This window comes from Mytilus trossulus, chromosome 1 (assembly GCF_036588685.1).
Source record: "Mytilus trossulus isolate FHL-02 chromosome 1, PNRI_Mtr1.1.1.hap1, whole genome shotgun sequence".
NCBI classification, from domain to species: Eukaryota; Metazoa; Mollusca; class Bivalvia; order Mytilida; family Mytilidae; genus Mytilus; species Mytilus trossulus.
This window is the reverse complement of record NC_086373.1, coordinates 48,352,098-48,377,315: the sequence shown is the minus strand read 5'-3', so window position 1 is coordinate 48,377,315 and position 25,218 is coordinate 48,352,098. Positions and strand designations below refer to the sequence as shown.

At 31.6% G+C, this 25,218-nt stretch overlaps 2 protein-coding genes across 2 annotated transcripts in view; one reads left to right on the top strand and one right to left on the bottom strand.

Moving 5' to 3' along the window:
- The first annotated feature begins 98 nt into the window (after positions 1-98).
- On the top strand, positions 99-1,158 carry LOC134726198 (protein HEXIM1-like). The gene has a single exon (XM_063590601.1). It carries the CDS (start codon positions 195-197, stop codon positions 1,002-1,004), a length of 810 nt encoding a protein of 269 aa, XP_063446671.1. The 5' UTR covers positions 99-194; the 3' UTR covers positions 1,005-1,158.
- A 15,015-nt stretch (positions 1,159-16,173) lies between these two features.
- LOC134726187 (HAUS augmin-like complex subunit 7) overlaps positions 16,174-25,218 on the bottom strand; it is a 19,609-nt gene continuing 10,564 nt past the window's right edge. Inside the window, exons 7-10 of the mRNA XM_063590590.1 lie at positions 24,756-24,855; positions 23,829-24,038; positions 20,140-20,248; positions 16,174-16,388 (exon numbers count right to left, since the gene is read on the bottom strand). Coding sequence (XP_063446660.1) covers positions 16,258-16,388; positions 20,140-20,248; positions 23,829-24,038; positions 24,756-24,855 — 550 coding nt within the window. The 3' untranslated portion in view covers positions 16,174-16,257. The remainder of the gene's footprint in view (positions 16,389-20,139; positions 20,249-23,828; positions 24,039-24,755; positions 24,856-25,218) is intronic.

The following is a 25,218-nucleotide window of genomic DNA, read 5'->3' as shown; positions in this document are numbered from 1 at the left end:
GTCATATTAGTGCTTGAAAAACCTTCTTTAATTGTTCATTATTTAAAACGTTATTCCGACTCAAATTGTTCATGACGTTTTTTTCGTTTCCGAAACGATCGTTCACGTGACACCTTTCCTTAAATAGTCGTCTTCGCAACGTTGGTGTCATAAATATTTTGATTGCCAGTACTCCAGTGTGTTGAGATTTGATAATGAAAAATATGCATCCGTGTTTATCATATGATAATATTGAAGAAACTAAAATGGATATATCTAATATTTCACAACAGGAATTTTCAGAAACACAAGTTTGTGAGACCATCTGTCGTCGGAAAACCAGGCGCGGTAAAAAGAAAAACAGAAACGTGTCGAGACTAGAAAATGGTGGGTGTTGTCAGGAAAATGAGATAGACTCGTGTAATCAGTGCTCAACTTTGATGGAAGAATGTGATTATATTCATGAAAAAATGATCAGGAAGTCTGGAAGAAGAAGAACCGGAAGACTTCTGAGGCCAAGATACAGTCCCAAAGCTCCACGCAATTACACATCCTTTATTATGGACGATCATTTAGAAAACGCATACGGTTATCTTGATTATAAATCCCCAGAGTCAAATTTCGACCAGAGAGTCGATGAGGGTTGGTCAGTTTCTCCTGATTATTTTTCAAGACTTGGTAGTTCAGATAATGTAGAATTTTGTGATGAGGATATTGAAAATGAGAATTTAGATTGTGTAAAAACATTAGATTTCATAAAAAATGATTTTGAATTCACATATAATTCATCACGTACTGAAGAACTTTCAAAATTAACCAAAGATGACCTTATCGTAGCAATTTGTAAAATGGAAGATCGAGCAGAACAATTATCAAAGAATTTAGATAACGTTGAATTACAAGATAAAAGTCCAAATTTATCTATGAAGCGCAATATCCGAAACCTCCAATATGAAAACAAAAAGTTACAGATTGAAAATGAAGCATTGAAAGCCGTGTTATGTCCGCAACAAAGTGACTTGTAAATACAAATGGATTGTGTTTTCGACTTCATCATGTTCATCTTTTCATGTACAGTAATTTATTCTTTTAACTATAGAAACTTTTTAAAGACATTTTAATTGTAAAAATGTTTGTCTCCTAGCTAGTAAAGTTAAATATTAAAATGTGCTATTTTAAGATTTTTTTGTTGTTTTTATCTAATTGAGTTTAGTTTTATTTTTCAGATGAAGGAAACAAGTGTTGATGCCAGGACCTTAGGCCATCGGCCAACAGTAGGTTCCAGTGCATCAGTTTAGTGTAAGGTAATGAGTGTAGATATTGTATGATGTTACAGTGTACATATACATTCTTGTTTCATAGCTGTTTAAATACATAAGAAGTAAAAATGTTGCAATATGGTCAGTTTTACTTGGGAGACTTAAAATGTACAATACCATGAATACACAAGTTAAAAAAAACATTTGATAATTACATGTTTCATTACAGGTCAAAACTTAAATTACAATTGTTTCCAGCATCGACCAGGCGGAATTAGTTTTGTTGTCATTCATGACGCTTCAAGTTTAAGATGTATATTTTATAGAGCCACAGATATGTTTCATGTCACATGTGCTTACACCTGTACATGCATACAAGTTAGGTTTCAATATTTGGATTTGTCAAACCTTAAATTTGTTATTCATACATGTACCTACAAAAATTTATACTCATGATGTTTACACAATATTTCAGATCTTTCAGTCCAGATGAAAACATGTTATGGATTGGATACATTTTGTACCCGTGAGGTAAAGTGGCTTCTAAATTTTCATGTACATGTTGTAGTCATCAAATGGTCAAAAGAGATACATGTTTGAAAATAAGATCATATTTAATATTATTACATACTTGTTGTAAAATATACAGTTTAATGTTTTGTACAATCTACCATGTACATGCCATGTACAATGTACATACTTGGTGCAACCCACACAATAGATTAGAGCTCTCACTAAGAAAAGTTACTATAATCGTGAATACTAGAATTGGAGTTATATAGTTAACTGTTGTTGTTTTAACTGCGTTCAGAAATTATTGGGTTCATTTTTTATTGAGCTATTTTAAAGATGGACAAAAATGCGAAATTAATTATTGAAATTTGAGAAGAATCTGCATTCAGATGCACTATCAGATAATTTGCATTAATAAAAGCCTTGCTGTAATTTCTAAATATACAGTATTTTATTTTCAGGGTATTCTTGTTTTAAAAACATCTCTAATCTAATATCTTTCAGTTACAAGGTTAGAAAACTCTTCAAAATTTACAGGCAACAAATTTATTAGACCCAATAGTAAAAATTATGCTTAATTGTTCTTCAGGAATGGATTAGTTGTTTCATATTTGTTTCACTTGAGAAGATGAGTAATATTTGGTAAATAGGATCCTTTCAAGTTGAGTGTTTTACATGTACATTGTACAAATAAGAACATGTACCTCCGGGTGTGGGAATTTCTCGCTACATTGAAGACCTGTTGGTGACCTGCTGTTGTTTTTTTATTTGGTCGGGTTGTTGTCTCTTTGACACATTCCCCATTTCCATTCTCAATTTTATGTAGTATGATTGCCAATGAGACACTACACCAGAGACCAAATGACACAGGCGTTAGTTACTTTAGGTCACTATACAGACCTCTACCTAATTCAGTCTTCACGCCGAGTGGCAGCCCAGGCTGGTAAAATTGCTCTTGGGCCTGTAAAAATCAGACCTACAGGCCAACAGAACTAAGAATTTTCAAAAATTTAGCTGCGGGCCTGTAGATTTAGCAGTTCAGCGTGAAGACTGCCTTCATACCTTATTTCATCAGTGATCAAGGACAAGTTTGCATATATAGATATAGGAAGATGTGGTGTGAGTGCCAATGAGACAACTATCCATCCAAGTAACAATTTAAAAAGTAAACCATTATAGGTTAAAGTACGGCCTTCAACACGGAGCCATGGCTCACACCGAACAACAAGCTATAAAGGGCCCTAAAATTACTAGTGTAAAACCATTCAAACGGGAAAAACAACCGTCTAATCTATATAAACAAAACGAGAAACATGTATATATTACATAAACAAACGACAACTACTGTACATCAGATTCCTGACTTAGGACAGGTGCAAACATATAGTCTTAATTACAAATACTGAAAAAGCAGTAGTTCACCTATATTTGGTTTATGAAATGTTTGTACTTTGGTGTCTGTCTGGCAGGTTCTACTGACGACTCATTTTCATGGTTGAATGGTCAAATTTTTTTTGGATCTTATAATGGTATGATGTCGCCGTCTGTCATCCAAAGACATTTAATTTGGCGTCCGGATAATAACTTAAGTTTAAGTCCATGGATCTCTGAAATTTAAGAAGGTTAAATACCACAAAAGGAAGGTTGGGGATGAAGGTCCCAACTGTTTAGGAATTAAGGGGCCAAAACAAGCATTTTTGTTGAGCCTTCGACTTGAGTCGAAAAAGCGAGACTAAGCAATCCTACATTCCAGCGTGACATATATTCACTCTGTGGATAAAGTTTTTGAAATTTTAATAACTTTCTTAAACTATACTGGATTTCTACCAAACTTAGACAGAAGCTTGTTTATGATCATAAGAAAGTATCCAGAAGTAAATTTTGTAAAAATAAAATTCCATTTTTTTCCGTATTTTACTATAAATGGACTTAGTTCTTCTGCAGGGAAACAAAACATTCACTCTGTGGTTAAAGTTTTTAGAAATTTAATAACTTTCTCAAACTATCCTGGGTTTGTACCAAACTTGGATAGAAGCTTGTTTATGATCATAAGATAATATCCAGAAGTAAATTTTGTAAAAATAAAATTCCATTTTTTCTGTATTTCACTTATAAATGGACTTAGTTTTTTCTTCAGGAAACAAAACATTCACTCTGTGGTTAAAGTTTTAAGAATTTTAATAACTTTCTCAAACTATCCTGGGTTTGTACCAAATTTGGACAGAAGCTTGTTTATGATTATAAGATAGTATCCAGAAGTAAATTTTGTGAAAATAAAATTTCATTTTTTCCGTATTTTACTATAAATGGACTTGGTTTTTTTCTGCGGGGAAACAAAACATTCACTCTGTGGTTAAAGTTTTTAGAATTTTAAAAACTTCTCAAACTATCCTGGGTTTTTACCAAACTTGGACAGAAGCTTGTTTATGATCATAAGATAATATCCAGAAGAAAATTTTGTAAAAATAAAATTCCATTTTTTCCGTATTTTACTTACATGACTTATAAATGGACTTGTTTTTTTCTGCGGGGAAACGTTACATTCACTCTGTGGTTAAAGTTTTTAAAATTTTAATAACTTTCTTAAACTATCCTGGGTTTGTACCAAACTTGGACAGAAGCTTATTTATGATCATGAGATTGTATCCAGATTTAAAGTTTGTAAAAAGATTACTCCGTTTTTCTGTAATTTACTTTTAAATGGACTTAGATTTTCTTACAATCATAAAATAGTAAGAAGAGGAATATTTTTATTGATTTTTTTATACGACCGCAAATTTTGAAAAAATTTTCGTCGTATATTGCTATCACGTTGGCGTCGTCGTCGTCGTCGTCCGAATACTTTTAGTTTTCGCACTCTAACTTTAGTAAAAGTGAATAGAAATCTATGAAATTTAACCACAAGGTTTATGACCATAAAAGGAAGGTTGGTATTGATTTTGGGAGTTTTGGTCCCAACATTTTAGGAATTAGGGGCCAAAAAGGGCCCAAATAAGCATTTTCTTGGTTTTCGCACTATAACTTTAGTTTAAGTTAAAAGAAATCTATGAAATTTTGACACAAGGTTTATGACCACAAAAGAAAGGTTGGGATTGAATTTGGGAGTTTTGGTTTCAACAGTTTAGGAATTAGGGGCCAAAAAGGGCCAAAATAAGCATTATTCTTGGTTTTTATACGACCGCAAATTTTGAAAAAATTTTCGTCGTATATTGCTATCACGTTGGCGTCGTCGTCGTCGTCGTCGTCGTCGTCGTCGTCGTCGTCGTCGTCGTCCGAATACTTTTAGTTTTCGCACTCTAACTTAAGTAAAAGTGAATAGAAATCTATGAAATTTTAACACAAGGTTTATGACCATAAAAGGAAGGCTGGTATTGATTTTGGTAGTTTTGGTCCCAACATTTTAGGAATTAGGGGCCAAAAAGGGCCCAAATAAGCATTTTCTTGGTTTTCGCACTATAACTTTAGTTTAAGTTAATAGAAATCTATGAAATTTTGACACAAGGTTTATGACCACAAAAGAAAGGTTGGGATTGATTTTGGGAGTTTTGGTTTCAACAGTTTAGGAATTAGGGGCCAAAAAAGGGCCCAAATAAGCATTATTCTTGGTTTTTGCACAATAACTTTAGTTAAAGTAAATAGAAATCAATGAAATTTAAACACAATGTTTATGACCACAAAAAGAAGGTTGGTATTGATTTTGGGAGTTTCGGTCCCAACAGTTTAGGAATTAGGGGCCAAAAAGGGACCCAAATAAGCATTTTTCTTGGTTTTCGCACCATAGCGTTAGTATAAGTAAATAGAAATCAATGAAATTTAAACACAATGTTTATGACCACAAAAGGAAGGTTGGTATTGATTTTGGGAGTTTTGGTCCCAACAGTTAAGGAAAAAGGGGCCCAAAGGGTCCAAAATTAAACTTTGTTTGATTTCATCAAAATTGAATAATTAAGGTTCTTTAATATGCCGAATCTAACTGTGTATGTAGATTCTTAATTTTTGGTCCCGTTTTCAAATTGGTCTACATTAAGGTCCAAAGGGTCCAAAATTAAACTTAGTTTGATTTTAACAAAAATTGAAACCTTGGGGTTCTTTGAAATGCTGAATCTAAAAATGTACTTAGATTTTTGATTATTGGCCCAGTTTTCAAGTTGGCCCAAATCGAGGTCCAAAATTAAACATTGTTTGATTTCATCAAAAATTGAATAATTGGGGTTCTTTGATATGCCAAATCTAACTGTGTATGTAGATTCTTAATTTTTGGTCCAGTTTTAAAATTGGTCTAAATTAAAGTGCAAAGGGTCCAAAATTAAACTAAGTTTGATTTTAACAAAAATTAAATTCTTGGGCCTCTTTGATATGCTGAATATAAACATGTACTTAGATTTTTGATTATGGGCCCAGTTTTCAAGTTGGTCCAAATCAGGATCTAAAATTATTATATTAAGTATTGTGCAATAGCAAGTTTTTTCAATTGCACAGTATTGTGCAATGGCAAGAAATATCTAATTTCACAATATTGTGAAATAGCTAAAAAAAATTTAATTAAGAGTTATCTTTCTTTGTCCAGTATAGTAAGCAAGAAATATCTGCAAGAATTTTTATTTTTAATTGGAGTTATCTTTCTTTGTCCAGAATCAACTTAAATCTTTGTTATATACAATATACAATGTATATTCACTTTATACTACCAACTGATAAATTTAAATAATCTTTACCATTCAGTGATTACAAACAGTTTTTTTACATCTTAATATTTTATGATGTATTTAAATGAGTAGTAATTGATGCAAACTCCATTAGAATATTTTAATTGAAATTAGTTTTGGAATAAGGGAAAGGGGGATGTGATTAAAAAATTGGGTTCAATTTTTCTCATTTGAAATTTCATAAATAAAAAGAAAATTTCTTCAAACATTTTTTTGAGAGGATTAATATTCAACAGCATAGTGAATTGCTCTAAGAGAGTTCATTTGAATATATTCATTCTGTGTCAGAAACCTATGCTGTGTCAACTATTTAATCACAATCCAAATTTAGAGCTGAATCCAGCTTGAATGTTGTGTCCATACTTGCCCCAACCGTTCAGGGTTCAACCTCTGCGGTCGTATAAAGCTACGCCCTGCGGAGCATCTGGTTGCACAATAACTTTAGTTTAAGTAAATAGAAATCAATGAAATTTAAACACAATGTTAATGACCACAAAAGGAAGATTGGTATTGATTTTGGGAGTTTAGGTCCGAACAGTTTAGGAATTAGGGGCCAAAAAGGGACCCAAATAAGCATTTTTCTTGGTTTTCGCACCATAACGTTAGTATAAGTAAATGGAAATCTATGAAATTTAAACACATGGTTTATGACCATTAAAGGAAGGTTGGTATTGATTTTTGGAGTTTTGGTCCCAACAGTTTAGGAAAAAGGGGCCCAAAGGGTCCAAAATTAAACTTTGTTTGATTTCATCAAAATTGAATAATTGGGGTTCTTTGATATGCCGAATCTAACTGTGTATGTAGATTCTTAACTTTTGGTCATGTTTTCAAATTGGTCTACATTAAGGCCCAAAGGGTCCAAAATTAAACTTAGATTGATTTTGACAAAAAATGAATCGGTTGGGTTCTTTGATATGTTGAATCTAAAAATGTACCTAGATTCTTGATTATTGGCCCAGTTTTCAAGTTGGTCCAAATCTGGGTCCAAAATTAAACTTTGTTTGATTTCATAAAAAATTGAATAAATGGGGTTCTTTGATATGCCAAATCTAACTGTGTATGTAGATTCTTCATTTTTGGTCCCGTTTTCAGATTGGCCTACATTAAGGTCCAAAGGGTCCAACATTAAACTAAGTTTGATTTCAACAAAAAATAAATTCTTGGGCCTCTTTGATATGCTGAATCTAAACATGTACTTAGATTTTTGATTATGGGCCCAGTTTTCAAGTTTGTCCAAATCAGGATCTAAAATTATTATATAAAAGTATTGTGCAATAGCAAGTCTTTTCAATTGCACAGTATTGTTCAATGGCAAGAAATATCTAATTTCACAATATTGTGAAATAGCAATTTTTTTTTTAATTAGAGTTATCTTTCTTTGTCCAGAATAGTAAGCAAGAAATATCTAATTGCAAGAATTTTTTTTAATTGGAGTTATCTTTCTTTGTCCAGAATCAAATTAAATCTTTGTTATATACAATATACAATGTATATTCACTTTTTACTACCAACTGATAAATTTAAATAATCTTTACCATTCAGTGATAACAAGCAGTTTTTTTTACATCTTAATATTTTATGATGTATTTAAATGAGTAGTTATTGTTGCAAACTCCATTAGAATATTTTAATTGAGATTAGTTTTGGAATAAGGGAAAGGGGGATGTGATTAAAATATTGGTTTCAATTTTTCTCATTTGAAATTTCATAAATAAAAAGAAAATTTCTTCAAACATTTTTTTGAGAGGATTAATATTCAACAGCATAGTGAATTGCTCTAAGATTTTTAAGTTCATTAGAACACATTCATTCTGTGTCAGAAACCTATGCTGTGTCAACTATTTAATCACAATCCAAATTTAGAGCTGAATCCAGCTTGAATGTTGTGTCCATACTTGCCCCAACCGTTCAGGGTTCAACCTCTGCGGTCGTATAAAGCTACGCCCTGCGGAGCATCTGGTTCCTCATTGTTGTTGAGCCTGCGATTGACAGCAAAAATATGCGAGACACTGGGTTCCGCGGAATCCTTACAAATTTTTCTACTCACAGGTAAATTACTTGTGTATAAGTATTTCAATTGCTCTGAAATAATATCACCATGTTGAATCCACAAGTAAATGTAGAAGGTTTGCATTCATTTTGGGGGTTGTGGTGCCAACAGTTTAGGAATTGAGGACCAAAAAGGGGCCAAACAATTTTGTAGTTTCTGGACAATCACTTGTGTGTAAGGATTTCTCTGAGATTGTACCACAAGGCTTCATATCACAAAAGGAAGGCTGGGATTGAATTTGGGAAAAAAATTGCCTAATTCAAGCAGGAATAAGGGGCAAAAAACAAGCATTTTTATTTTTCTAGTTTCAAAACAATTACTTGTGTTTTAGTGTATAGATCTCTCTGAAATTGTACTGCAAGTTTCCATACTACAAAGGAAAGGCTGGGATTCAGTTTCGGGGGTTCTAGTTTTTGTTGAGCCTGCAACTCAGTTGCAGAAAGCTTAGGATTGAGCAGAGAACTATGCCATGTCAAAAATTCTATCACAATCCAAATTCAGTCAGTAGCTTGAATATTGTGTCCAAATTTGCCCCAACTCTTCAGGGTTTAAAATCTGTGTTTGTATCAGGTTTTGCTGAAATTTATTGCAAAGAGTAAAGCGTAAGGGCATTTGAACTCCTTAAAAAAAAACTGTCAGCAGACAAAGGTCTATCTGCAGATTTTGAAATTAAAAAAATGCCCCTGAAGTGATAAGGAAATTTTGCTGTTTTGGGTTATTATCTTGAATATTATTATAGAGATAAATTGTAAACAGCAAAAATGTCAGCAAAGTAAGATCTACAAATAAGCCAACATGACCAAAATGGTCAATTGACACCCTAAGGAGTTATTGCCCTTTATAGTCAATTTTTAACAATTTTTCGTAAATCTTAGTTATCTTTTAGAAAAATGTTCTTCTTTTAAACTACTTGGCCAAATTTAACCAAACTTAGCCACAGTCATCATTGGGGTATGTAGTTTAAAATTTGTGTCTGGTGACCTGGCATACCAACCAAGATGGCTGCCACGGCTAAAAATAGAACATAGGGGTAAAATGCATTTTTTGGCTTATTACTCAAAAACCAAAGCATTTAGAGCAAATCTGACGGGGTTAAATTGTTTATCAGGTCAAGATCTATCAGCCCTGAAATTTTCAGATGAATCTGACAACCTGTTGTTAGGTTGCTGCCCCTGAATTGATAATTTTAAGGAAATTTTGCTGTTTTGGGTTATCTTGAATATTACTATAGATAGAGATAAACTGTAGAAAACTGTAAACAGCAGAAATGTTCAGCAAAGTAAGATCTACAAATAAGTCAACATGACCAAAATGGTCAATTGACCCCCTAAGGAGTTATAGCCCTTTTTAGTCAATTTTTAACAATTTTCATTTTCACTTGCATTTCCACTGAAGCTATTGGGCCAAGTTCATTATAGATAGAGATAATTGTAAGCAGCAAGAATGTTTAGAAAAGTCGGATCTACAAACACATCCCCATCACCAAAACACAATTTTGTCATAAATCCATCTGTCTCCTTTGTTTAATATTCACATAGACCAAGGTGAGCGACACAGGCTCTTTGGAGCCTCTAGTTTTGTTGTTGCAAAGTTTGCAGTTTTTATACGACAGCAAAAATATTTTGGGGATTGTAAAATGGTATGATGTTGTTGTCCAAAGACACATTGGTTTCTGGACAAAAACTTAAGTTTATAATGTGAATTGATCTATGATTTTTTTTAAGAAGGTTCAATTATGGATTTTATGGTTTATATGGATCATGAATAATGTTTTATTTATGTGGTGCATGTATTGAAACCTTCATACTAGATGTCCAACATATATATTGAATTATATATGAGAAAAGAAATCTTGTAACTTTTTATAGTATAATGAATCACTATAATGTGTTGCAACGTTTTCGTAGTCTAAAAATACATTTAGTTTCCAGAAAATAATATAACTGGAGTACAACTACAAGTGTATGGATCTGTATGAAAATGTATCACAATGTTTCATACCATTAAACTAAAGGAAGGTTGTCTGTGATTTTGGGGTTATTGTCCTGTAACTGCAAAGAACTGAAGGACTGAAAACAAGCAAATTTGAGGTCGGAAGGGCCAAGTGAGCTTTTCTCCACTTGGCGTCTGTTGTCGTCCAATAACTTTTACGGAAATCTACTCTGAAACTACTTGGCCAAATTAAACCAAGCTTGGATTGAATCATCCTTAGGGTATCTACATGTAGTTTAAAAAATATAATTCGATGACCTTGGTCATCAACCAAGATGGCCACCATGGCTTTAAATAGAACACTGGTAAAATGCACTATGACAGCAACCCATTGGACAAAAGATCAAGATTTAAGTTTTATCTAAAAAGATACTGTAAACCAACTTATTTTTGCGGATACTTTTATTTTGCATTTTATATTAGTTATTTATCTACTCACGAAATTAAATCGCTCGCAAAAACTATTAGTTGATTTATAGTTTCTGGCCAAATCACATTCATGACGGTATACATGACCAATGACCTTCTTTTATAAGAGTAAGACATCTCACTTAAAACAAGTAGTCCTTGACCTTTCCTAAATTAAGGTTTTTTTTCAACTCCTTCTGCAATGGTAATATTATACCTGACCTTGTGTTGCTGATTCAGATAAAAGGTATAAGAAACGACAAATGACCTATTGCGTTAGATGTTTCGATTCATGAGTCACAGGGTTAAAGATGAGCTTTTATGTATATACTCACAAGTACCACAAGACAACTATCCACTTAAGATATAGGACAAGATTATTATCAAATATAGGTCACAATAAAGCCTTCAAAATTAAAGATAGCTCATACTGGCCAGGTTTTAAAGTATATTGTAAGACAGTAATTTTAACAATTCAAAAATATGACATGTTTCAATCCTACATTTTTAACAGTGACTAGATTTGAATTTCAAAGTCTTCATTGAAAATTCATTTGTAAGTACATGTATCTACATCCTTTTGATCACTTCGCAATTGTTCTGGTTTCAATTTCCATATATGTTAAGGTTTGAAGTATATACCTTTCTTATTGATTGCCACTTGACAAGCAACAATCATATAAACTTTTCTATCTTTTAACTTTTTCCTATACTTTCTCAGAAATGATAAAATCATGAAAAAAAGACTGTAGGTGGGAGTTTGGGAGTTATCACATTGTATGGTCACATCAAGCTAGTGTAATATCCTGTTTAGTCTTAATCTAATCTTCTTTTTATTTTTTATACGACCGCAAATTTTGAAAAAAATTTCGTCGTATATTGCTATCACGTTGGCGTCGTCGTCTGCGTCGTCGTCGTCCGAATACTTTTAGTTTTCGCACTCTAACTTAAGTAAAAGTGAATAGAAATCTATGAAATTTTAACACAAGGTTTATGACCACAAAAGGAAGGTTGGTATTGATTTTGGGAGTTTTGGTCCTAACATTTTAGGAATTAGGGGCCAAAAAGGGCCCAAATAAGCATTTTATTGGTTTTCGCGCTATTACTTTAGTTTAAGCTAATAGAAATCTATGAAATTTTGACACAAGGTTTATGACCACAAAAAAAAGGTTGGGATTGATTTTGGGAGTTTTGGTTTCAACAGTTAAGGAATTAGGGGCCAAAAAAGGGCCCAAATAAGCATTATTCTTGGTTTTCGCACAATAACTTTAGTTTAAGAGAATAGAAATCAATGAAATTTATACACAATGTTTATGACCACAAAAGGAAGGTTGGTATTGATTTTGGGAGTTTAGGTCCCAACAGTTAAGGAATTAGGGGCCAAAAAGGAACCGAAATAAGTTTATTTCTTGGTTTTCGCACCATAACTTTAGTACAAGTAAATAGAAATCTATGAAATTTAAACACAAGGTTTATGACCATAAAAGGAAGGTTGGTATTGATTTTGGGAGTTTTGGTCCTAACAGTTTAGGAAAAAGAGGCCCAAAGGGTCCAAAATTAAACTTTGTTTGATTTCATCAAGAATTGAATAATTGGGGTTCTTCGATATGCAGAATCTAACTGTGTATGTAGATTCTTAATTTTTGGTCCATTTTCAAATTGGTCTACATTAAGGTTCAAAGGGTCCAAAATTAAACTTAGTTTGATTTTGACAAAAAATTAATCGCTTGGGTTCTTTGATATGCTGAATCTAAAAATGTATTTAGATTCTTGATTATTGGCCCAGTTTTCAAGTTGGTCCAAATCGGGGTCCAAAATTAAACTTTGTTTGATTTCATAAAAAAATGAATAAATGGGGTTCTTTGATATGCCAAATCTAACTGTGTATGTAGATTCTTCATTTTTATACGACCGCAAATTTTGAAAAAATTTTCGTCGTATATTGCTATCACGTTGGCGTCGTCGTCCGAATACTTTTAGTTTTCGCACTCTAACTTTAGTAAAAGTGAATAGAAATCTATGAAATTTTAACACAAGGTTTATGACCATAAAAGGAAGGCTGGTATTGATTTTGGGAGTTTTGTTCCCAACATTTTAGGAATTAGGGGCCAAAAAGGGCCCAAATAAGCATTTTCTTGGTTTTCGCACTATAACTTTAGTTTGAGTTAATAGAAATCTATGAAATTTTGACACAAGGTTTATGACCACAAAAGAAAGGTTGGGATTGATTTTGGGAGTTTTGGTTTCAACAGTTTAGGAATAAGGGGCCAAAAGGGACCCAAATAAGCATTTTTCTTGGTTTTCGCACCATAACTTTAGTATAAGAAAATAGAAATCTATGAAATTTAAACACAATGTTTATGACCACAAAAGGAAGGTTGGTATTGATTTTGGGAGTTTCGGTCCCAACAGTTTAGGAATTAGGGGCCAAAAAGGGACCCAAATAAGCATTTTTCTTGGTTTTCGCACCATAGCGTTAGTATAAGTAAATAGAAATCTATGAAATTTAAACACAAGGTTTATGACTATAAAAGGAAAGTTGGTATTGATTTTGGGAGTTTTGGTCCCAACAGTTAAGGAAAAAGGGGCCCAAAGGGTCCAAAATTAAACTTTGTTTGATTTCATCAAAATTGAATAATTGGGGCTCTTTAATATGCCGAATCTAACTGTGTATGTAGATTCTTAATTTTTGGTCCCGTTTTCAAATTGGTCTACATTAAGGTCCAAAGGGTCCAAAATTAAACTTAGTTTGATTTTAACAAAAATTGAAACCTTGGGGTTCTTTGATATGCTGAATCTAAAAATGTACTTAGATTTTTGATTATTGGCCCAGTTTTCAAGTTGGCCCAAATCGAGGTCCAAAATTAAACATTGTTTGATTTCATCAAAAATTGAATAACTGGGGTTCTTTGATATGCCAAATCTAACTGTGTATGTAGATTCTTAATTTTTGGTCCAGTTTCAAATTGGTCTAAATTAAAGTGCAAAGGGTCCAAAATTAAACTAAGTTTGATTTTAACAAAAATTAAATTCTTGGGCCTCTTTGATATGCTGAATCTAAACATGTACTTAGATTTTTGATTATGGGCCCAGTTTTCAAGTTGGTCCAAATCAGGATCTAAAATTATTATATTAAGTATTGTGCAATAGCAAGTCTTTTCAATTGCACAGTATTGTGCAATGGCAAGAAATATCTAATTTCACAATATTGTGAAATAGCAAAAATTTTTTTAATTAAGAGTTATCTTTCTTTGTCCAATATAGTAAGCAAGAAATATCTGCAAGAATTTTTTTTAATTGGAGTTATCTTTCTTTGTCCAGAATCAACTTAAATCTTTGTTATATACAATATACAATGTATATTCACTTTTTACTACCAACTGATAAATTTAAATAATCTTTACCATTCAGTAATAACAAGCAGTTTTTTTTACATCTTAATATTTTATGATGTATTTAAATGAGTAGTAATTGTTGCAAACTCCATTAGAATATTTTAATTGAAATTAGTTTTTGAATAAGGGAAAGGGGGATGTGATTAAAAAATTGGGTTCAATTTTTCTCATTTGAAATTTCATAAATAAAAAGAAAATTTCTTCAAACATTTTTTTTGAGAGGATTAATATTCAACAGCATAGTGAATTTCTCTAAGAGAAAACAAAAATTTTAAGTTCATTTGAATACATTCATTCTGTGTCAGAAACCTATGCTATGTCAACTATTTAATCACAATCCAAATTTAGAGCGGAATCCAGCTTGAATGTTGTGTCCATACTTGCCCCAACCGTTCAGGGTTCAACCTCTGCGGTCGTATAAAGCTACGCCCTGCGGAGCATCTGGTTGGTCCTGTTTTCAAATTGGTCTACATTAAAGTTGGAAGGGTCCAAAATTAAACTTAGTTTGATTTTAACAAAATTTGAAATCTTGGGGTTCTTTGATATGCTGAATCCAAACATGTACTTAGATTTTTGATTATGGGCCCAGTTTTCAAGTTGGTCCAAATCAGGATCTAAAATATTATATTAAGTATTGTGCAATAGCAAGTCTTTTCAATTGCACAGTATTGCACAATGGCAAGAAATATCTAATTGCACAATATTGTGAAATAGCAATATTTTTTTTAATTAGAGTTATCTTTCTTTGTCCAGAATAGTAAGCAAGAAATATCTAATTGCACAATATTGTGAAATAGCAATATTTTTTTTTAATTGGAGTTATCTTTCTTTGTCCAGAATGAACTCAAATCTTTGTTATATACAATGTATATTCACTTTTTACTACCAACTGATAAATTAAAATAATCTTTACCATTCAGTGATAACAAGCAGTTTTTTTACATCTTAATATTTTATGATGTATTTAAATGAGTAGTTATTGTTGCAAACTCCATTAGAAATTTAATTGAGATTAATTTGGAATAAGGGAAAGGGGGATGTGATTAAAAAAAATGGGTTCAATTTTCTCACTTGAAATGAAATTTCATAAATAAAATGAAAATTTCTTCAAACATTTTTTTGAGAGGATTAATATTCAACAGCATAGTGAATTGCTCTAAGAGAAAACAAAATTTTAAGTTCATTAGAACACATTCATTCTCTGTCAGAAACCTATGCTGTGTCAACTATTTAATCACAATCCAAATTTAGAGCTGAATCCAGCTTGAATGTTGTGTCCATACTTGCCCCAACCGTTCAGGGTTCAACCTCTGCGGTCGTATAAAGCTACGCCCTGCGGGGGCATCTGGTTGGATCATAAAGTTATTTTTATTTTTGTTATTTCCTGGTATTTCTATGCGAGTCTCCCACTCACCACTCAATAATAGATTAGATTATGCAGTTTCTCTAACTCCTACTTGATTAATCCCTTTCCTTGCTAGTTGATTATTATTTTTAAATCAATGAGTCGTTTGTTTGGTCTCATTTCTACTTTGGTCAAAATCCATTTATGACACCAGATTTTCTTTCCTCCAAATTTCCTATTGTGATGTGACTGATGTCATGATAAAGGTGACTATGTCTGATGATTTCACACTGTGAGAACACTTCTTTTTTGCGGGTTGTTAAACAAATTTATTAGATGGTTGCATATTGTCTAAAAATCAGAGAAACATTCCTCCATCCAATCTAGTGCAATACAATATTTATCCACACTAGACCGTTAAATTTTAAGATTTTACTGTCTCAAGTGGATAAATATTGTATCGCACTTGATACAGTGGTAGAATTTATATAATCTGAAATTTATGAATTAGAATTATAAACAGTAATTATTTAAATTAAAGTTTTAATGATTTATGAGTCCTTATGTACACATTTGTTAAATAATAGATGTATTTTTCATGTCATTTTTGTCACACTTTGAGAATGGAGGATCGAAAGGAAATGTTTGTACTTTCATCTACCATATCATGACGTTGAATCGATTCGTCCAAAACACTGACACATTCTTGGAAACTTTCTAAAGCTGCCTGACCTGCTGATGCTGAAAAAGATAATAGAAACTGTCGACATAAAGTCCTGACTGTATAACCTAAACAAAAACTTTAATATGTAGTAGATTTTTCTTTATTTTTGGTATCATTTTAAAATATCAATTCAAGGTGTACAGTTTATAGTACATGTAATGGCTTCTTCACCAATCAACCAGAATCCTAGCAACAGAATGTAACTAAACTCATGACTTGATAATAAAATCATTTATCTTAGTACTTCTGTGTAGGCAGTTTAATTTGTATTTTGACCTTTAGAGCTATGTAGACTTTGTAGTACGTAGGTAGTGAAATCGATATTATTGAGGTAACAGCTTGCTGCTAGCCATTTGATTTGTATTCTATCTGAGTTCATCCCAAATAATCAATTAATACATTTTATTTAAAGTTCATATAAGATGTAGAAAATATTGAACAGCTGTTGATGTGGAATTTGAATGTACTCATGTGTAAAGTCTTTTGTAGATTGTGTAGGATTTCAAATGGAGATTCAAATTGAGGTTATTGTTTCTCTCTGCATGATAATAAATCCATCATTGAGAAATGATTCCTTGTTTAGAACACTCCACTGTCAACTACCTGAGATACAGATCACAGACTTGGAACTAAAGAGTAAATAGCGATCTTAAATCACAGACTTGGAACTAAAGAGTAAATAGCGATCTTAATTGAATAGTCATCAATAATGTACTACCTCAGCAAAGTGGACAATTGCATTATTGTTGTAGACACAATATAAATGCATATTCTAGTATGACATACTTCTTTAATCTTTAGCTTTGTGAAAAAAACCCATGCTCTAAATCCAATAAAATTTGTTTGCACATGTGTATATATTGACTACTGCAGAATAATGAATTTTATCAATTGGCATGCATTAATTTCATTAGCTTAAAACACTTCCCAACTCTCAAAAGATGCACATGTTGTTACTTATTCATTTATCATGACTGTATTGTGTTGCAATTCGCAATTGACACATTTGACCTAGATATGACAACAATTTATGCTGGCTGTTCAAAACTCCTAACTCTGAAACATCATATTGCCAGTCGTTTGCTTGTTTACAAACAAAAAAAGGGAGGTTCATGGAAGAGCCTACACAAACATGCTACACTTAGACACATCAGACATAGAAATTGTACTAATCATCTATATACTTTATTGTAGTTTTAACATGAGTATGCATTATATTCATGTTATTTTAGCCCTTACTATCGCTCTGGCAAAAATAATCACAAATATAATGCCTACCCTTGTTAAAACTACAATAAAGTATAGCTTGCATCAATTATTTCTTAATTTTTATTTGACTAAAAATACAAGAATTGTTTTGTTTTCTTTATTTAATCTAAGTTAATTTATAGACATATCTGAAAAACACTGTTGAGTTTGTTCACTCCTCTGTTTCAAAGTAACAAGCTTTTAAACAGACTGTTATAAATTGAAAGAATATAATTAACAGAACTAAAAAAGCAGAAAAAATGAAGGATCCTTGTGTTTGTTTCAAGTCTGATATCAGACATTGAAAATTTGGTAGAAAACAAGACTTTAGATTTTCAAATGTTTAACATTTAATGTCAGACATCAATTTTTCTATGAAAAATAACAAAGATTTTATGTAAGATTTCAAAATTATGAAAAGAAAGGATTGGATAAAAGCAGAGGATTCGGAACTTATGACAAAATTTAAATCCCTGGAGGAGCAAACATCCTTAAGGACATACGATACAGTTACAGGGGAGGTAATGACATTGTTAAAGTAAATTGTTATCTTGCAACGTCAAACTATGACTTGGCAGGAAAAGATTTAGTTTGCAGCTGAATTTTATCATTAAACTTATTTAACTTGAAAAAGAGATCATGGACCCCTCTTTTTTAAAATGCCATTTGGTTTGATTTCAGGAGAAGATTATAAATGTGTGCCAATCTTCATGAAAACGTAAATAGTGCAATTTTTTTAAATTTGTTACTGTCATTATCCCATCACCTTTGAGGTATTTAAATACCTATTGCCTGACCAGAATAAAAAATTGTCAACACAATTTGTCCATTTAAATTGTACAATAGGTATTGTGAGAGCTCATCAACAGGTGGTCATTTAACTACCCAGTAAAAAAATCTTCACTATTTCTAAAAGGTCAAATTTATATGACCGATAGCTAGCTTGCTTTCCTCATGCATCATGACCAATGTCCTGAATAGACTATTCTATTTAGATATATGGGACATTTTAAGCCATTTCTTTTTGTGTTTCTAAATAGTCAAGATGGAAATTTCAATCAGTGGATTTAGTTTATAAAAAAGGAGATATATGTTTGCCTCATGGTGTTTTTAATGTGGGATGTATTTTAAGTTTTTGATTCCTGAATGGAATTAAAGAGTTTGTGAAATGGATTTTTTGGATATAGGCCCATCTATTTGTGAATAATTCTACAAGATGATTTATGTGTGGCGTAGTGTTTTCTAATGGGATATATTTTCATGTTATATTAAGATTCCTGAAATGGAATAGTAGTGATGCTGAGTTTCATTTAATATTCAGGATCTACTTCAATTGGAATTACTGTTAAAAATTTATTTTCAATATATCAAAAAAAGTACAAATGGCTTAGTGAATAGAAATTTCAATGCTTTATTCTTCATTATGAAAATGGGATATAACAGCAATGATTTATTTGTGATTGTAAGCAAAATGAATAAATTTACAACAAATATTGTATTTAATGTAAAATGTCCCATACCTAAATAGAATAGTTCATTCAGGACATTAAACATGAGGAAAGCAAGCTAGCTACATGTATCATTCATTTAAATTAGCTCTGTCAAAAACAAACCAGGTAAATAAATCTACAGGTAGTTAAATGACCACCTGTTGATAATAGCTCTCACAATATACCTATTGTACAATTTAAATGGACAAATTGTATTGACAATTTTTTAAACTGGTCAGGCAAAAGGTAATTCACTTCCACAAAGCTTATTGGATAGACACAGTAAATATACAGCAAAATAATATGTTTTTTTCTACATTCATCAACATTTGATAAATATGAGTTATTTCTGTCAGAATAAAAAATGTATACATTTTTAAGATACTTGTAAAATACAGAAATAGCAAATTATTTCACAAAAAAAACTTTCGAGGGAAAATATTGCCACTAATCTGAATTTTGAGCAAATATACAAATTTCAACCTCATTTTACTCAAAAAGTAACACATGAAAGTACATTTTTTGTTACAGATTTGATTTAAACAAGTAAAAAATAGTCTTTATGTAATTTTTTATCAAAAAGTAAATACAGATCAAAACTATTATATACCCTTTAACACAGAGATATAACTCTCCTGTATAAGCCAATCAATGAACTTTTTATTATTTTATATTTTAAAAACATAAAAACCTAACACTTTGGATGCTTTTATTTTTATGTGTACCATTGTTAATTCATTATAAATCAGGTTAATCATGTTTAATAATGAAAGGAGGTATTTTTTCAAGGATATTTCAATTCATGGTTTTGTAAAAATTTGCATACCAATCGATATGGAATTAGTGCTACATTGAAAACTGAAATTTTTGGTTCACCTATCCTCATGAAATTCACAAATTTATACTCCACAGAAATTTTAATAAACGCACAGTATATAATTTAAGGTAAACACGCTTGCAATTAATTTGTTTTTTAATTATTTACAAGTGTCCAAGATAATTGGGTTTTTTTTCAAAGCAGAATTCTTACCAAGACTTGTATCCTTCTGTGATTTCATTCCAGATCTTTTTAACTTTGTCGATGCTTCCTGGCTAAGATTTGAATAGGAATTTCTGATTGACTGGAAACCTTTCAACAGCTAAAAATAAATGTATGGAAAATAAGAAATTAAAGAACAAATGTTTTAAAAGTTGTCACAATCATTGTTTATATAAATTAGGCTAGTATTATTTCAAATACTGCCACTGCAACAAAAAAAATGTAGGAAAAGCAAGACAAATAACAACTTCATGCAAAAACTTTCAAACAAAACCTATTATCTTTAGATTAATGAAATAATTATATATAAGTCTTTGAAGCTTTTTAAAACAAAAATTCTCAGTTTTCAATTCAATTTGGTAATACATGAGTATTATTTCTATACATAATAGTTGTAACAAAACATTTTTATATATTTCAAATCAAAACACTCCAACATATTAAACTACCAAATGTACAAAATAAAACTGAAAATTGCCAAAAATAAAATGAATTGTACAGCATACCACACTAACTGCTAACAGACAAACATTGTCTTGTTGCTGTGTATCATATTTTTTTATTTATTGTTGTGATCATTCATCATGTCACTATTTTTTCCATTTGACTTATTTTTAAAGTTGTCATTTCTATAAACAAGAGGCTCTCAAGAGCCTGAATCGCTCACCTTAATTCTTTTGGTTAAATCTCTCATCAATGATTATTTTGGCTTTTCAATTTATTTAAATGTTTTTTGGATCGTCCTATTTTCTTCAAAAGCCAAAAAAAATAATCATGTTCTCCTATGTTCTATTTTAGCCATAGTAGCTATGTTTCTTGACATACAAGGAAATAAAATATAAAATTTATACTAGATACTCTGAAACTCATTTAGCCTAAGTTTGGCTGAAATTGATACAGCAGTTTCAAAGGAGAAGATTTTTAAAAGTAAGTCAACATGATGAACAAATTGTGAAAAGTCTTTAAAGGGCAATAACTCTTTAAGGGGTCAATTGACAATTTTGGTCAAATTGACTTAATTGAAGATCTTACTTTGCTGAACATTATTGCTGTTTACAGTTTATTTCTATCTATAATTATATTCAAGATAATAAACAAAAACAGCAAAATTTCCTTAAAATTATCAATTCAGGGGCAGCAACCCAACAACAGGTTGTCTGATTCATCTGAAAATTTCAGGGCAGTTAGATCTTAACCTGATAAACAATATTACCCACGTCAGATTTGCTCTAAATGCTTTGGTTTTTGAGTTATAAGCCAAAAACTGCATTTGACCCCTATGTTCTATTTTTAGCAATGGCAACCATGTTTGTTGATAGATCACAACTTCGGATACAATTTACAAACTAGATACCCTAAGGAACATTCAGTTAAAGTTTGGAAGTATTTGGCCCAGTAGTTTCAGAGGAGAAGATTTTTGTAAAAGATTACTAAGATTTACGAAAAATGGTTAAAAATTGACTATAAAGGGCAATAACTCCTAACGGGGTCAACTGACCATTTCCGTCATGTTGACTTATTTGTAAATCTTACTTTGCTGAACATTATTCCTGTTAACAGTTTATCTCTATCTATAATAATATTCAAGATAAAAAAACAAAAACAGCAAAATTTCCTTAAAATTACCAATTCAGAGGCAGCAACTCAACAACAGGTTGTCTGATTCATCTGAAAATTTCAGGGCAGATAGATCTTGACCTGATAAACAATATTACCCCCATGTCAGATTTGCTCAAAATGCTTTGGTTTTTGAGTTATAAGCCAAAAACTGCATTTGACCCCTATGTTCTATTTTTAGCAATGGCGACCATGTTTGTTGATAGATCAAAACTTCGGATACAATTTATAAATTAGATACCCTAAGGAACATTCAGTTATAGTTTGGAAGTATTTGGCCCAGTAGTTTCAGAGGAGAAAATTTTGTAAAAGATTACTAAGATTTACGAAAATGGTTAAAAATTGACTATAAAGGGCAATAACTCCTAAAGGGGTCAACTGACCATTTCCGTCATGTTGACTTATTTGTAAATCTTACTTTGCTGAACATTCTTGCTGTTTACAGTTTATCTCTATCTATAATAATATTCAAGATTATAACCAAAAACAGCAAAATTTCTTTAAAATTACCAATTCAGGGGCAGTAACCCAACAACAGGTTGTCTGATTCATCTGAAAATTTCAGGGCAGATAGATCTTGACCTGATTAACAATATTATCCCATGTCAGATTTGCTCTAAATGCTTTGGTTTTTGAGTTATAAGCCAAAAACTGCATTTGACCCCTATGTTCTATTTTTAGCAATGGCAACCATGTTTGTTGATAGATCACAACTTCGGATACAATTTACAAACTAGATACCCTAAGGAACATTCAGTTAAAGTTTGGAAGTATTTGGCCCAGTAGTTTCAGAGGAGAAGATTTTTGTAAAAGATTACTAAGATTTACGAAAAATGGTTAAAAATTGACTATAAAGGGCAATAACTCCTAACGGGGTCAACTGACCATTTCCGTCATGTTGACTTATTTGTAAATCTTACTTTGCTGAACATTATTCCTGTTAACAGTTTATCTCTATCTATAATAATATTCAAGATAATAAACAAAAACAGCAAAATTTCCTTAAAATTACCAATTCAGGGGCAGCAACTCAACAACAGGTTGTCTGATTCATCTGAAAATTTCAGGGCAGATAGATCTTGACCTGATAAACAATATTACCCCCATGTCAGATTTGCTCAAAATGCTTTGGTTTTTGAGTTATAAGCCAAAAACTGCATTTGACCCCTATGTTCTATTTTTAGCAATGGCGACCATGTTTGTTGATAGATCAAAACTTCGGATACAAATTATAAATTAGATACCCTAAGGAACATTCAGTTAAAGTTTGAAAGTATTTGGCCCAGTCGTTTCAGAGGAGAAGATTCTTGAAATAGTTTACGACGACAGACGACGACGACAGACGACGGACGACGACAGACGACGACAGACGACGGACGACGAAGGACGCCAAGTGATGGCATAAGCTCACTTGTCCCTTCGGGACAGGTGAGCTAAAAGAAGATGTGGTATGATTGCCAATGAGACAACTATCCACAAAAGACCCGATAAGATGATGTAAAACAATTCAAACGAGAAAACTAACAGCCTTATTTATGGAAAAAAATGAACGAAAAACAAAAAATATGTAACACATAAACAAACGACAACCGCTGAATTACAGGCTCCTGACTTGGGACAGGCACATACATAAATAATGTGGCGGGGTTAAACATGTTAGCGGGATCCCAACCCTCCCCCTAACCTGGGACAATGGTATAACAGTACAACATAAGAAGAACTATAAAAATCAGTTGAAAAAGTCTTAAATCATCAGATAGACAAAAAATAAAAGTGGACGTGGCCGGGTAACTTACATAGCCCTCCAGGTTTTGCTTATTGGTGAAGGTCATATGGTGACCTATAGTTGTTTACTTTTATTTCATTTGATCTCCAGTTATGCTATTAAAGAGTTGTCTTTTTGGCAAGCATACCACATTTGCTTACCTTTATAGTTCACTTTCTTAAAAAAAACAATGTTAGACTATTTTTTTAAAAGGATAACAGGAAATCGCCAAAAAAATGGAACTTTTTCCATGAACCAATTGCCCACATACAAATATGAATAACTTTTGAGTACTTACAGCCACAAACTGTTGAAGTAGATTGTGTACTCTTTTAAAAGCTGTTCCAAGATCTGATAGAAAAGGTGGAGATTTATTACACCAGAGACACATTTCATTTTCATATAAATATGAGAAATTGGTAACAAGATGTGTCAGTTCAGTTAACACAAGCTGTAGCGTCTTCTTCACACGCTCCTTTTCAGAAATTTCCTCTTCTTCATATTCATACTGTCAAAAAAATAAAACACAGAGTTTATTGATAAACACTTTTGAGCTTAAAGATTATCCCATATTTTTAAAAGTTATCAGAATGTTCATTTTTAAGAGTTGCTCAAAATTCAAATTTCATCCAACATTTATAATTGAAGTTAGCCACTTGAAATCTTACAATCAATTACAGCTTATTTCCTAAAACATGTGGAGCAAGACTCATGTTGTTAGAATTTTCAAGAAATCCTTATAAAAAAGTATAAATGATAAATACAAATATTGTACTTTTTCATAAATCAAATTCTATCAAACTTGATAGGAAAAATTACAAGGGTCAATTCCATTTTGAAATGCATATTGCCCTCTAGATATTTTTTGGGTTACTTTTATTGTTGTTATGCTATTTCATTGACATGCACTTTTTTTCATGTCAGATATCAAAGTATTAACAATTTTTCAAGCTAACCCCATCACTGGAAATTACTAAAGTCTTATTTTAAAAATCTTTCATTTCAAGGAAGACAAAAACCTGGCAATCATTGGATACTGATGGTTTAAATTTGCATCCCACCAACGGTTATTTCCATTTGAAACTAGATATCAATTGATTATCTTTGTTTGTTTCCTTGGAAGTGTAGTCACCATATGAAAATAATTACAACTTTATAGTAATATCAAATTATAAGGTACCATATACATCTTTACATATATGGATTAGCAAAACTACTGACTAACTTTCCTTTGAAGTTCCTCTAAAATTTCTTTCTGTCTCTGTATGTCTTTAGCTAAATTTTCTGCTGAATCTATCAGATTTTGTACATTTACTTTTGGAGGACTAAAATAAAATAAATAAATTCATAACTTTTATTGCACAAAACTGTAAACACAATGCATATCAATTAACTGTGGTAACTCTCTTAAACCTGCTGAACCCGCAGCTTTGAACTTTTCATGCATCAAAAGTTCAATCTTGTGTATTGTGATCATGAACCTTTATCATTTGCATATGATTTTAGTGCAATGTTTCTGGTTTAATTCTGACACATGTGAATGCATATACATTTAATATATGAATTCCATGGAATTTAAACTGATGTTGTGTACAAATATTTATGACAAAATCACATTGTTTGTGAAATTAAAAAAAATTATCCATCAACAATGAGCAAAACCCATACAGCATGGTTAGCTAAATATT

What these genes read in the sequence shown, in the direction of transcription:
- LOC134726198 (XM_063590601.1), top strand. Translation starts at nt 195, where the DNA reads ATGAAAAATATGCATCCGTGTTTATCATATGATAATATTGAAGAAACT.